The 15,760-nt window shown below is 40.1% G+C and overlaps 1 protein-coding gene across 1 annotated transcript in view; it reads right to left on the minus strand.

Annotated features, from left to right (window-relative positions):
- rnf13 (ring finger protein 13) overlaps positions 1–15,760 on the minus strand; it is a 44,067-nt gene that overhangs the window by 27,493 nt on the left and 814 nt on the right. Inside the window, exons 2-4 of the mRNA XM_051375947.1 lie at positions 12,988–13,234; positions 12,714–12,794; positions 2,931–3,053 (exon numbers count right to left, since the gene is read on the minus strand). Of these exons, the coding sequence (XP_051231907.1) occupies positions 2,931–3,053; positions 12,714–12,794; positions 12,988–13,101 (318 nt within the window). The 5' untranslated portion in view covers positions 13,102–13,234. The remainder of the gene's footprint in view (positions 1–2,930; positions 3,054–12,713; positions 12,795–12,987; positions 13,235–15,760) is intronic.

Below are 15,760 nucleotides of genomic sequence, written 5' to 3' on the forward strand. Positions count from 1 at the left end.
GACAGAGAGAGAGGGAAACAGAGAGAGAGAGGGTTTGACATGCAACAAAAGGTCCCACGATGAGGTTACATGGTATGCATCTTAACCACTAGGCCTCTGGACGCACCCTATGATGAATGTTTAAGTCATTAAGATTTAATATCAGCAAAACTTTCCCACAGCCTTGACAAGCTACTTTTCCTCCATCAAATAACCTCAATGGGACAAGTGGCCTGTGACAGAGACAATAGCATGTATGAGCAGAGGGCGTGGACAATGTGGAAGCAACAAGAAAAAAAGAGAAATGTTTTTTCGCACGTGACCTTAAGGAATGACGCTGTCGAGGAAAATAGTATTCAGTTCTCATAAAACATCAACTACCAAATATTTTTACATTACAGTCAGTCAGTCAGTTTGTGATCTTAAAGTAGGCAGTTCAACATTTTTGCCTCACATCAACTGACTTTGCAATCACCTTTCTCACAAGAGCAGATGGTGTGAGGAGCCATGATTTAAAAAAAAGAGCAGACAGCATGTTTACTTGTCATAGTAAAGCCAAAGGATGACAAACAAACACAGAGAAGAGGTGAAAGGACAAGTAGTATTACCCTCTTCGCAACCATGGCTTCAAGGAAATATCTTTAATTAGAAGGAGCTGTCGATCCATCCATTAACTGTGGATGAACTGAGCAACTAAACCAACCAAAGTAAAGTGATTATATGCAACATAAAAACATATTTTGGTTTTTTTTAAAAATGTCAAAATTTACCTTGAAAGGCAAATAGGTGCCGGTGAGAAATGCATTGTAAGGCGTCAATGTGTCGTAAGGTTACACTCACAATGCCACCAGACATCAGCAACAAGTAAATCAGAGTAAACTTCAACAAGTCAAAGTTGCTCCTTTGAGGGTTTCGGGAGGTTAAATGGCAAATTTCAGAGAGGCTCGTGTGTATGTATGTATGTGTATGTGTGTGTGTGTGTGTGTGTGTGTGTGTGTGTGTGTGTGTGTGTGTGTGTGTGTGTGTGTATACATATTGTGTCTGTCTGACACACAGCTATGTGGAGTGGAGTCTGGTTACACTCCAGCAAAAGGAACACCTCACTGCCCTGTCTGTCAACATGTTTCTATGGGTGTGTGTGTGTGATGCATTAAGACCATATAAGGCTGTATAGCTGGTTCAGACTTACAATAGAGAGTCTTTCTCTCTCGCTCTTTTTGTCAGAGAGAAAGTGAGAATAAAAACAGATTGAAAAAGAGGGATAGACTGTGGAAACGTGAGTGAGTGAAACTGTTGGTACAGAGGGAAAAGGTAAGAATGAAAAGTATGAGAGGAAGAGACAGAGAGACAGAAAGAGGCCGAGAGAAAATGCCAAGAGGCTGCATGCTTTCCTCTCTTTTCACCCCATTACTCATCCCCACTCTCACTCTCTTTTCTCCTCCTCCCCCCCACTACCTCACTCCTTCTCTCTTCTCCCTCCTCTCTATTCTTTCTTTCTTCTTTTCACTCTGAATCCACAAGGTTTAAGATGCACTTAGTAACCCATCTACTGCATTATGTTTCCTGCATATGGACATTTTTAGTTTCCGTCAGCGCAAAAGGGGGAAAAAATTAAGTGACCAAAAAAAAGAAAGTTGGAAAAACTTAAAAAAACGTTTTACTTCTGGCAAAAAACATCCTTGGGATTCAGCAGAAGGTGCTGCATTAATATTAAAATCCTGTAATTCACTTGCTGCCAACTCTATTGCTAAATTTATCAAGTGTTCAGAACACATATGATGGTTTTCTAATCACAGGGGATAGGTAATGTGCTCACTACGGAAGTATCTGGCAACAATTCAGGATGTCTGCAGATCCTGAAACAAAAAAATGTCTCAGTAAATATCTTGAAATTCTGTAACAAGATCTTCAAGTTCTGACCCGTTTTATATTTTCTTGTTATGTTTAAGATTTCAGTCTTACAGACATTTACTTGGTATTAAACTGGAGTAGCAAATTCCACTTGAATGCAAGTGAACAACAACGTCATGGTGTTTCCTTCAAAAGTGCCAGTTCAAGTCAGAGTCCTGGGTAAATTTACAGCCACTCTGCGCAGGTTAGTCATGCTTTAACTGAGGTTAGACTGCTTTTTTTATTGACAGATCAGCATTATTTTTCCATTTCTCTTTTCTGTTCCTGTCTCAGGCGTCTCCTGTTGAACTAGGCGACACTCCCATCACACACCACCCTCTCTGCTCTGCACGTGGCCTGATGCCTCACTTGACTAATAGAGATCAGCTCTCTCCATCTCTCAGCAGCTTCCCTGACGTATTTTGCAAACCGAACTTTTCAACTCCACAAGTCCGGCACCGCACACACACAAAAAAAACTGCAGCAGCAGCAGCAGCAGCAGCAGGAGGAGGAGGAGGAGGAGGAGGAGGAGGAGGAGGAGGAGGAGGGAGGAGGAGGAGGAGGAGGAGGAGGAGGAGGAGAAGGGGCAGTAATAGGACGGGATAGATGCTCAAGCAGGAAATTGTGTTTAGGGAAATGGCCGCTTCCTGTTTTTTCCTGTCGCAGCCAACTGATCTGAGATCTGAGCTCCAGTGAAATTAACTCTGAAACTCCACCTACTGATATAAATGCAGAGTGTGAGGCCTCGCACACACTCTTATGGTTTTGGCAGCTTGCCCTTATAAATTAACAGCTGCTGAAATAAATGATGTTTTCAATTACTTCCAGTTATTGCTCTGCAGTAAAACGGCCAAAAAAAAACTACACTTTCACTAAACAAGTGCTGGAAGCCTGTTAATGAAATAAAAAAAGGGCAGGAATTCAACGCACAAACAACACTGCACATAGTTTTAGTCAGACAGTCGGCTGCACCGTTATCTGCTATCAGAATAAAACTGGTTATGCTTAGATGTAGTAGTTAAAAAAGATTCAAACTAGTGACGAACAACAGCGACGGGTACCTTGATGTCAAAGTTGCATTCAAAACGCTTGATGAGGACGATGAAGGCGCCCGTCAGGTTGTCCCTCGGAGGGGGCTCGATGGGCTCGCACGCATTTTCTGGCCGTGCCCCAATCAGGAAGCCCTGCGGGGATGACATCATCAGACATGACATGGTGAGAGAAACACACAAATGATTTACATTCACGTTTAAGCAAATGTCAAAGAGGCAATGAGGAGTCAAATGAGGAGTCATTTTCCAAAAGAGGATATCTATTATTCATAGAAAGCACTAATCTAGCCCTAATAAGCAATGATACAAGGCAATTTAAATTTATTATGGGACATATGAAGAGCACTAAAAAACTAAAAACACTTTAACAAAAAGGATCCTCTGTACTCAAACAGATCAAAAGGAGCAGTAATAATGATCAACTATTATGTTGCTGACAAAGCAGTGACCTTGTTTATTCGGTTTCAGTCATTCCTGCTCAAGAGTTTGTGTCCTCTAATAAATAAAAAGCTACACTGGAGCAGTTACTGTTTTGCTGAAGGGCACTTTTGTAATTGTGTGCAGATTTAAATACACATGAACCGTCATAAGCTTACTTTCTCACACCTCTGAGCCAAATTGTCATATCTAAACTGGACTGGCTAGTTTTGTCAGGGTTCATTATGACTGATGTAGACAACTGATGGACTGTAGGCAGGTCCCAATGCATCGCAATGTGATAAGTAACAGCGGCTCCATAGTTACACGACAAGTCATCAGCGCTGAAGAACCTGATTTTTTGGGGGGGATTTGTTTATAAAAGCCTTTTGTGAGCAGATGGCAGTCCTTTCCAAGATATGATCACACGGTTTCAGGTTTCAATACCTGCTTAGTGAGCCTGTACAATGTTAGAAGGTAAACATAAGTTGGCTGAGGATTCAGACTTGGTTTTAGCGTTCAGTTTAGGGCTACAAGGCCGGGTGAAGGAGTGGTTTTTGTGTGTTTGTCAGCAGGTAAGTATTAGTGTAGAGGGAAAACATGCAGTTGTTTGATCTACTTTGTGTGAAAGAGTTAAAAAGGTTAAACAGCCCCTCCAGACATGTATTAAAACATATATACAAATAGTCTGCTTGGAACAATAATGTGTGTCTGGTATCATAAAAAAGTATGATTTCCAGATTAAAATCTTTAGAAAGGCAAAAAAAAAAGTTCCAACCCAGGACCCAAAGTCTGAGCAGCACAGTCTTTGTTCAGGTCTCCCGCTGCTCCCAGATTAACAACATCCATCACAAACCACAGACAAAAAACAAACTTACAAAACAAAAAGAAAAACAAGATGCTGGGAATGAGTTCTGCTGCAGCCCCAGATGTAACACTGGCAAATAAAAACACAAATTTAACATGGTATTGGATGCATAATGAATACTGATCTTTCCACTAGAATGAAGACGATTTCTGACACACAAAAATCATGTAAACCGGTGTGTTTTTGCATGTGTCACAGTCTTTCAAGGATGCTTCAGTTTGTCAGATTCTCAGTTTGCCCTAAAAAAAACTCTCTGTATTCCCCATCTTTCTCTCTTTCTCTCTCTGCTGCTTCCTGTCTTAGTCTCATTTCCAACAACAGCTTTTGAAGTGACTGATGAGAGGGAGATAGTGAGAACAGAGAGAGAGAGCGAGAGAGAGAGCTGGTTAGACAGAGATGCTGACAGAGTGATAAAGGGAAGGAGAACAAAAGGTGGAAAAACAGCAAAAGATACAAATATGGAGGCGAAGGGAATCAGAGACCCACTGAAATTCAGACAAAAAGGATGACATGGAAATGGAAAAAAACAAAGAGAAATACAAAAATAGAAAGGCGAAGACAAACAGAGGCTACCAGATGGTGAGAAAAGAGAAGGAGCAAAGAACCAAAGGAAAATACACAAGAGATGAGGCGGGAGATGCAACATACATTTCTAAACCTCTGCTGCTCTTATGCAAGTGTAACTAACACCACTCTGTGTGTGTGTGTGTGTGTGTGTGTGTGTGTGTGTGTGTGTGGTAGACAGGGTGGTAGACAGGAAGTGTGGACTGCTGAGGACTCTGCTCTCTCCCTCTCTCTTACAGTCAAGGCTTTAAAGAAAAATTAGCCCGTATATGGAGGACAGTCGGCACTTTTTCACACACACACACACACACACACACACACACACACACACACACACACACACACAGCAAAGTGATTTCCTGTGAGTGCATCTTGCCGGCTGCCACGCTGACATGACTGCAAAACAGCAGCTGAGCCACATATGGAAGATGACCAGAGTGACACATCACATTTACTAACAAAAAACCAAACCACACTGCACGGCAGCGGAGGCAAAGTCGCTCTGACTGCTTGGATACTCGACATCCGAAAGGTCGAACATCGGGGATCATCTGTGAAATCTCACATCAGGGAGGAGAACGATGTGAGGAATCACCCGCTGCCCTCACCAACCGGTCACCTCTGGGTGCCTCCTCCAGCGCAGCCCTGCCTTGCTGCTAAATGACATCACTGTGCCACTGCCTCACATTCTTCCTCCTGACTTTGAAACCAGTGGCAAGAGCGCCCTCTGTTGGGCGGTAAAAACATCTAAAAAAAGAAAAAGAAATACCTGCCAGGACTGCAGAATGCAGAGAGAGGAGGACGGTGAAAAACAGGAAATAACTGGGGGAGGAGGGAAGTCCTGAAAGGAGATGCTGTCTGTGCAAAGATATCAAATACTACCTTAAAACTGATTTTATAATTCCACTGTTCTGTCAGACTCCCAAGCTGGGCGACATGGAGCTTTTTTTGTGTAACAATATTTATATATTTTTGATCATGCTGTAGTGCTGAATGAGGTTCTGTTGTCTGTGTGTGCCAGGATGAATTCATGTGAGATGTATGTTTTAAAATCATTATCAGTAGGACAAATGTCTGTGCATTCATTGTAGTTTGAAAAATATAAAGCAAGACATAAACAAAACCAGTCCTGCATGGAGAGTTTGGTATTTTAAGACTCTACCTATCACTTCAAAATACAGCACTATATCTGAACTATGTTGGAGGGTTTGTTCAAATGTTTGGGATCGGTTTTGGGTGTTAACTTTACTTTAGATCTGACACTTTACATACCGGGTATATCTACTGATATCTTCTGTTGTTGTTTTTTTATCATTACAACAACATTAACAGCTTCCTGGTTGAAGCCACTCATGAAACAGATCACAGCGAGATTATAGCTGACAGTCGCCATTAAAACAAGCAATGTCACAACTTAAGTCACTTCTTCTTTACATATTCTTACATTGTATTAATTCTTTACTTTGTATTGTCATTTCTAGTACACTTGTGTTGTGCGCTCCCCCCAGTACTATTTCATAACAATGTTCAGAATAGACATGAATAAAAGTTAAAACAGTTGTAATTATATAATAATCTGCTCCTCTGTGATCTCTGTATTATGCGTAAGTAAAAAAACAACAGAAAAGAAAAATAAACCAGGCCCCCAAGATTGTTTGTGTTGTAACAATACCAAACTAAATACCCCATTACTGCATTAGTGTTTGGCCAAGGTGTCAAAGTTTGAAAAAAACATCAAATGAGGGCAAATCCTTCATTAAGCATGTGATGTTGAAATTAAGTGTTTTAGCTCACACATTCGGTCGTGACCCATTTGCACAATTAAAAAGTTGCACGTGTTAGAGAGAAGATGACAGACAGACTACGGTGAGAGGGTAGAAACAAGTGTCTTAAAATACATACAGTACATGTAGCAAGCTGTAGTATAAACAACATGATTGAAACCATTGAAAGGTTGCCAATGTGAGGGCAGTAAATTGGCTCAAACTGCAGACCAAAAACCCAAAGGAGTTGAGACAATATAGGTAGGCATACAATGACCAAATTCCATATACCAATTTAGATACCATAAAACTTACATAACTGAATATAACAAAGACAGCAAAGAAACTGTTAAATATGTACTGGTCATATCATAACAATACCTGATCATCTTTCCTCATATTCAGCCATCTCCCCCTCCAAGTAGCACCAATAGTACGCACTGAGCATAAAATCAAGGTTCATCTTTAATTTTTTTGGCACACAACTGCCTTGGAATTAAGACAAACAGGCCTGGTGTAACTGCAGACTGAATTAGCAGTTAAAAGCTTATTATTGGATGGAAATACATGGAAATCAAAAAATCAACAAGATATGATGTCCCCTTGCTGCCTCTTAAGGTTAAAGAGTGTTTAATTCTCTTCAAATAATGGGATGTTCTTTTCTTGGAAATCTAGAAGTGAACACAGATGATCAATGTAAAATATGATTAAAATCTAGGCGCAAGGATCCTTTATTTTTTTCTCGTTCTACAGTTCTTGTTGCAGAACTCAAGAGGGAGGAGGAGGAGGTTTCTCTGGTGGACTTTTCCAAATTACTGCACAGTGATTACACTTAATCCCGTCACTAAAAATCTCACTATCGGTGCTTGTTTGCAGATTTGCTCTGGGTTCAGATGGAGGAAAAACAGAGGAATTAATAACTCGCTCTAGACTGACTGGGACTTCCTGTAAGCAGATTAAAGCTAGTGTGACTCCACACTCAGATTCAACCATGTTCAGATTCTCCACATTAACCTGCATAAGCCACATCCGAGCCCTCTACCTTATGCATGACCACAACAGGAAGCAGGTGAAGCTACAGAGCATTCAACTTTTACCCAGCATTGCTCTCTGCATTTTCCATCTTTACAGCAAATAATCACAATGTCTACTGCATTGATACCAGGGTCCTGAGGCTTCTTACTGGATCCCATTGCTGCACTCAACCTGGATAGGAATGTCAGTGAAATGGGGCAGCTGCAGTCTAATTGTAAAAAAAAAAAAAAAGTGGGTTTGTTTCTGGGTCACACTGTAGACTGGCTGAGCAAATGTGTGTGGGGAGAGTGAAGATCTGCCTGAATCTACTCTTGTAAAAGCTAATAAGTCATCAGGACACAGACAGGAATGGTGACTATGTGCAGCTATGATTAGTTTACTACCATATGTTTACCAGAAGCCGGCACGAAACAAAAAAATGACTCAAGCAACGACGTGTCAACATTTCCTCTCTGCATGTTGACACTAGGAGACAACTGGTTTGGATATTTGCTGAAAATAGGAAGAACAATGTTGGTTTGAACCTTTAGAGATCCTTGAAGGCCCTCCAGGCTTTCTAAGATTCATTTCAATACATTTGTAAATTCTTGACCACGGGAACAGTATGTGTGACAACATAATCTCTAAAAGCTTCACTTACAAGTTTAACGTTTCATTTTCTGTCAAAGTTTCCTTCATTTTCACACTAAAACGACACCTCAAGTGAAAAACATAGTCAACCTTTGACTTGAGATTATTTTTCTCAAACTTTAAATTTGAGAAGATCATTGGTACCCAACTACCCAGCATCAATGATACCAGTGGGGCTGAGACTGCACAATTCATTGCCAGCAGTAACACATTATGTAAAACTACGACCTGAATTTTATTGTATAATTAGTTAAATAACCGTGTATCTTTGTAAATGAGTGAACACAGTAGGTTACACACATATGCTAACACCGACAGATAACTAGTCACTCACAATCATAACCTGGCAATTTAGAGTCATGTCTTTGAATTGTGGGAGGAAATTGGCGCAACAAGGGGGGAAACCCATGCAACAGTAGAGGAAACCAGCAAAGTAAGCAGCCTCTTCATATGCACTACTTGAGGCAAGATATGACATGGGAGGAGTATTTCCTGCCACCTCTTTATAAACTCTTTTCCAACCAACATAACAAAACTTTTGGTCTCTCGATTGGAGTTCATGCAAAACGTGGTATTCAGCATCTGATAGAAGGGAGTCCATTCAGCTGCTTCTAAAGAAACGAAATGAGTCAGCAGCTTATCAGAAATATTAATATAAATAAGTCCATCTATATTGCGATTTTTGTACAAGAAGGCTTTAACGGTACAAAGGAAAACCTGTATTTTTACATATTTTACAGGATAACTTTGTGCTATAGAGACGTTACCACTGGTCAAACCCAGGCTTCTTCCACTGTTGCTCAACCATCCAAACCACAAAGACTTTCCAAAGGAAACCAGAGCATTTTTTCTCAGACCATGTCCACAGATCAGTCTATAATTGTGGAAGTGAAAATGGGTACAAAAATGTTTTAGAAGTGCCAAGTGGTGTGTCGAGAATTTGCTGTGAAAAAGGGAACAGTTATTTTAGGTAAGTATTGGTTCTTTGCCAGTATCATATCTGAATAAAAGAAACACAGTTCTGAACCTACACGGTTTGTAGCCGGGTCCTCTGCCATTGCCCTTTATTTCTTAACCTTCATTTACTGTATCTACTGTAATTAAGTGTGTACCGTAATAAAACAACCATAGTACGGGTGCAGCAAAACACTGAACCTTTATGCTCTACAATCAAAATGTTCTGTTATGCTACATTTGAACTCCACTTTAGATCTCCAAAATCAAACTACTAACATGTACACATCAGAAATTAAACAAAACGTAACTGTTGCATACTGTGGATGTGTGCAGGCTTGCAGTTGCCTTGCGTTGAGACCCCAAGGCAACTGTAAACAGCTTCAGTTGTGTAAGAGGAAAACAGGGAAGGCTCTGTTTGAAGCCTCGCTCCCTGTGGGGAATCCTCCGGAGACATACAGGCTTGTGCTGCCTTGTGATGCCAGAGGTTTCTCCAGGAATTATACCGCTGCAGCACTTAACGGCTACAACATTTAAAGTGAGTTTATCTCACAATTAAATAAGGTTACCAAATTTTCTTTCGATGTACAGTGCGAGGTAACAGCATATACACATTACATGTTTATAATTACTTCAGTTGGACGTTAATCGCTCATGTCCAGATGTACTGATGCCTCGTAGTCCGCATGTCTTTTGCATTAGTTTTTGCAAGGTGTTCTTCGTAGGTGTGGACACATATATGTTTATCGTACAATATGTAATTTCTGCCACTAGGGGGTATCTTGCAACAAAAAAATAAGAAAAGATGAACTTTGATGATGTTGTAAAGTAGTCTTCCCTTAAAGATTAGGTTTCTCCAACACTGTTAGGCAGACAAAAGACTGCCAGCTGAGCTGCTGCTAAGGTTAGCTGAGCTTGTTTCTCTGATCCAGATGTCTGATGACTAAAATTCTTCAGCCAGTTAAAATATATAGTTAAAAAGCGTATCTTAAAAATGTGGCCTAAAACTGGATAAAAACGCTGAAAAGGGATGTGACACCTTTGGGATAATGACAGTACACAATTCAACAAAATATATAACATAAGTTTAGTGTTTATAGACATTTTAATGCTTTTAATCTTTAAAAAGAAGGTTAATTATGTATACCATGGATTTACTAAAACTGCAGGTTCAAATGGTACATTAAAAGATAATGTCGGTGTATTCTTACATTAAAATCTTACTAAATGCAGCTGGAAATCACAGCTGTTGTCTCTAACAGCTGAATCAGACAGACACAGACATAGGCAGGGCAGAGGAGGGTAACTTTAAAATGGACAGATTGAGTTTAGCCCTCGGGGACTGGGGCAGCACTTCTGCATGGCACACAGCCTCTCTGCCCCGGCTAGACGGCAGCAGGACAGCAGAGGTGAAAGAAGACGCGGAGATTAAATGTGAATTTAAGACAGCGAGTGGGTGACAGAGAGACTAAGCCATTTCTCAGCTTTCATAACACAGAATCCTACATAAGACTAATATGCTCACACATACACACACACACAGCAACATGACTGTGTGCCATAATCCCTGCTATTTGCATGGATTTAAGGGACACATCATTCACAACAGCATACCTTTGGCAAGGCCCGTATACATGTTAAACACTATGGATGTGACATCACACGAAAAAGATTAAAAGAGTGCAGGTTAGCGCTCGCTTTGTGAGTTTTGGGAAGGTGGTGACCAAGTGCTGTACAATAATAGTCATGCATTCGACTGTTATCGTTTGCCTAAATTTGCTATCGGCCATTGAAAAACCCATATTGATTGACCACTAATCCCAAACTTCCAAACGTTTGGGCTATCTGGACCCAAAGCCAATTGTGACCAAGTTTGATCCAGCCAATTAAGCTGGTACGGCATGAGTGTTTAGCTATCGTCAGGAACAACATGTCATCCCCCTGTATGTCTTCAGTTGTGTCAAAAAAAAGGCATAAAAGCCCAAAAATAATTCAAAGAAACCAAAAATACATGCTAATTAATATGGAGGTGGAATGACAGTGAAAGTCCCAAGCCTAAATTGAACCCGAGATGTTATACACTAGTGTGCCTTTACCACTAGCATACCTGGCAACCAATCCAATCATTAACATACATATACAAACAGGTATGTGTCGCTACATAAAGCTTGAGTAAATAAACTCATTCATTCTCTGTAAGATGGCTAAGCCACTTAAAACGTGCTTATTCTGAAATCAGATTTTTTCTGTTATTAGATCATGTGTTTTGGTGGCATTCCCATTGCTGTCTGTTAAAAATAGGCAAAAAGAGAAAGAAACACTCTGTGTGTGTTTACCTTTAGAGTTTCATGGTGTGAGGCCGATGCTAACAATCATCTCAACCAGAGCCATAATTCCTAAAATACAGCAGGGCATCACGATTCATGTGGCAATGCCAAAATTATGCCGTGGGACTGCCACAGTGGTGTAATAATGCTAAACATAGCAACCTTAAAGTCAGTTAAGTGGCAATAATTATGTCCAAATATACAGTACTGAACCTGCACAAATACACAAACACAAAACAAGGCACAAAGTATTTTGCCAGTCGGCTTGCTTCTGTGCCCCAGAAGCATTTCTGTAACACCAACAACAACAACAACAACTGGGCTCTTGACTGTGAGAAACGCCACAATGAACAGCTTAGATGGCAGACATGAATCATCCCTTCTGTTTGTGAGCTTTGTGGATCAACCAGTGTGCGGGTTGCTGGGTGGGGGGTGGCACACAGAAACCTCACAACAGCACACATTATTACAATCCTCAACACAGTACAGTAATGTTTGGGAGCACTTTCATTACATATACATATATATTACATATTAAACTTTGATGGCGCTTCATTAAAATCCATCCACAGTGTAATTTGAATACTCTCTGTAGTACAATGTGTTCTCTTTGGTGTCTAGCTCGCTGCTGAAGCACATTTACAGACATTTATATTGACTTGAAAGCAACGCTTGTTTTTCAAAACTGTCCCCGATTTTTTTTTTGCTGTGGTCACAAACTTTATTAAAGTTAACATTAGTAACAATATAGATGTTTCCCATTGTTTGTCTATGTATTAAAATACCTGTACATTAATTTGGGTTGTTCTAATGCAGTCTTTTTAATCTCAATAGTGAAGCTAACCGTTTGTTCACATCTGGATTCAGGCTGCGGAAGAAGCTTTGAAGTTGTAAAAACCCCTAATGACATTCAAAAAAACATCCCACACACAGTTTTCCATTTATTTAGCGAAGTTTTCCAAATTTTCTGTTAATTCTAACCGCAACTAATGTTGTTTCGCTCCTTTCCCAGTAAATATATGATCATTTATATGAACAATAATATTGAGCCAGGAATATCTTCTTCCTCTTTACCCGCAATCTTTATTTTTTATGTTTTTATGGTTAAACTTTAATTCAGTGGCGCTGTAAAGTAGAAACACACCAATGGACACAAACAAAGAGATCATAAAAACCTTGGAATCATTTGTAGGGACATGTTTTTATGTCTAGACACTAACACTTCTGCACCCACCTTCAGGCCATCGCTGGGTAGCCGATAGCCAAACCGTGCAGGCAGGTCATCAAAGTTCTCCGTTTTGTTGTCAAATGAGTACTGAAAGACAGAAAAATTAAGTTAATTAATACACAAAACACAGGCCTGAAATAGCTATCAAGTTGCTACTGCTAACCTCAAAAACAGCAACATGTGATGTGTGTTTCTGCGTAGTAGTGAAACTGCATTACACTGTTTCACTATAGTTGTACTGTTTCTATGTACCTTCTTTCAAGTATTAAGAATTACTCACAGCGGCGATATCGGCCTCCACGGGCAGCAGGTTGAGGAAGGCGAAGAGCTGAACGGTGAAGATGGTGTAAATCTGCGTGGCAGACAGCATCAACATTCCCAAGGACAGCAGCATCTTGGCATCACGTTACAACCCCCGCTGCTTTGCCACTCACTCAAACACACACAAACATAAACAAAACACACACAAATGACCATGCACACTGGCCTGCAGCGGAACCCGTATACACCGCCTGTCGTCGTCACACCTAGAAAAGACATCGGTGTTGCGTAAGCCTTAACTTGTTGAAATTTTATTACATTTAAATACATAAAATTAGATTAACTTGCTTGTATCAGAAGCACCAACTCCTCACTCATCATTAGATACCAGGAAGATAGTTTAACACAAGCTATATGACATTGTTGTAAGCAATGCAAAGAATCTAGTTTACTGAACTTGTCCTTGGAGCAAACTAGCAAACATGTAATGTGATCTGGCACAGGGTGGACTTCGACACAATATTTATTAGGAAAATTGTATTGTCGTTTTTCCAAAGGGAAGCCCAAGGCCACGGTGAGCTAAAACAAAAGCAACTTTCTGTGTCAGTCGTTGTTGGTGTGTTAAGAAAGGGGGTGGAAAAGATCATATTTGGCACCTTACATTAAATTTGTCAAACAGCTGTGGACTTTTTGTGCTATTTTCAGGTGTCTGACTCGTGCCAATTGCTGCACCGGTGTGCTTTCCAAGCCTCGGTCTATTCCCATACTGCATCTGGTCTTTCGATTATCTCACTCCACATGTGTTCGACCTCTGGGAGTTCATGTGAAGTGGAATTTGGTAGAACTTATGATTGCAGAATCTATTTGGTGAACACACTAATCATAAATACTGAATTCAATCTTCTGCGACGGATTAAAAGCAGAGCTGACATTTTAGACAACAGCAAACAATCAACAGTTTGTCACGAGAAGCTTGAAGACAAGAAGCATCATTGATACTCCTCCCCACACCTCCTTTTCACTGTTCTTATCTGAAGTTCTACAGACAGCCTGACAAGTGCTGTCCTATCTTGCCAGTTAAAGAAAATACCCAGCAAGCATTACACACCCTTTGGAGACCACAGAAAAGGAATGAGCAGGAGATGGCAACAATTGTCCTTTAAGGTAGTCATTCATTGAGCTAGTTCTTTGTTACATTTCTTAGCTGCGAGTTGCCCCATGAAGGCTGAAGTGCACTTCAGGCCCAGCCTCACTGCATAAGGGGTACAAGCTTACAATGTGGAGGGCAGCATGTGATCAGGTCAGGAGAACCCAAAATCCAAAAGGCCAAAAGGCCTCGCCAGGCTTAAGACCACTAAGCTACATAGTCAAGAAAAAGTAGGGAAGTCGTGTTTTGAGGATTATTGTCTTAGTTATAAAAATAATAAGTGAGTTTTATAATAAAATCAATAATTCATGGTGGTGTGAGAATGGGTCTGGATCTCTCTCTTTTTCTTGTCTTTACCAAATTCGTCTAGTTTATATTGCTTTACCTATTGTACTGTGGCAGTAATGCTTTCGAACAGACAAGGACATCTAAAAAAAAAATACAGCTTCAGTAGCACCTGTCCTCATTTAGCACTTAACGTTGCACCGCGTCCATCTGCGTAACATCTGCGGTGACTAAATTACTTCAACTATTGAAAGAGGTTAGATTCAGTTTGGAAAAACATTTTGCCCCAAACTAAACACGTTCTGTGAATATCTTTTAGTAATGATACACAAAAAGTTCAGCTGATAAACCCACTGATATATCTTTCAGCAATTTGTGAGCTTATGAAATCACACCTGCGTTATCTGTCCAGAGTGCACAATTCACTTGTACTGAGTACTGAGGTTCAATTCTAAGTCCGAATCACGTGTGTAAAACAGGAGTGAGGCTTCGTTATGCAACTTTCCATCTCTACTGTCCTACTAATGCTGCTTATGCCATTTCCCACAAAACAAGGTCTCTCAAACTGAGCACCTCCAGTTGAGCATGTCGCCGTGAGAGCACAGACTGATCTCCTCAATCAAGATCAAACAATCAGATCATCAATCAATCAATCCATCCATCCATCCATACCATTAGAGGGATGTGGCGGTGGGAAAAAATAAGTTCTTAAGTGTACTTTGAAGTTAAAATTTAACAAGTCTCCATTTATTTACCCATGCAAAGATGATAACTAGAGATGGGCAATAAATGTTACCACAGGATCAAAATACACAAGGGAGAGAGACAAGAAATAAATCTCTATTAAGTGTGGAAGTGATGGATAATATTTTCTAATAGAGTGTATTTACTTATATTGTAATATTGGTAAATGTCATAACACCTGAATGAAATAGCTGAGAGATCAATGCGCTTGCTTATATTTAGGCAAAAACCCTGTGACTCCGACTGCAATAAATGCTGTGCAATGATTTGCAATATTACACAGAGAGTTGTACTGAATCATTATTAGGGCTGCACAATAGGGTAAAAACATCATATTGAGATAACTGCTATTCAACATTTCATGATGACGTGAACATGTTTTCTTAAATCTGGAGAATAAGATTTGTAGACCTCTGCAGCACTACAGTACTTCATTACTTTATTATAACGCTGTTTTGTCACTTTTTACCTTCAGCAAAACATTACAGCACCTGTGATTTTGATAATATTTCGATTACTTGTGCAGCCCTAACCATTAAATCAAAATCTCCAACAGCTGACAAATGTCTCCTTTGTCTTACAGTATACATCATCATATCACACGACCTTAAATTGT

Source organism: Dicentrarchus labrax, unplaced genomic scaffold (genome assembly GCF_905237075.1).
Source record: "Dicentrarchus labrax unplaced genomic scaffold, dlabrax2021, whole genome shotgun sequence".
Lineage (NCBI taxonomy): Eukaryota > Metazoa > Chordata > Actinopteri > Moronidae > Dicentrarchus > Dicentrarchus labrax.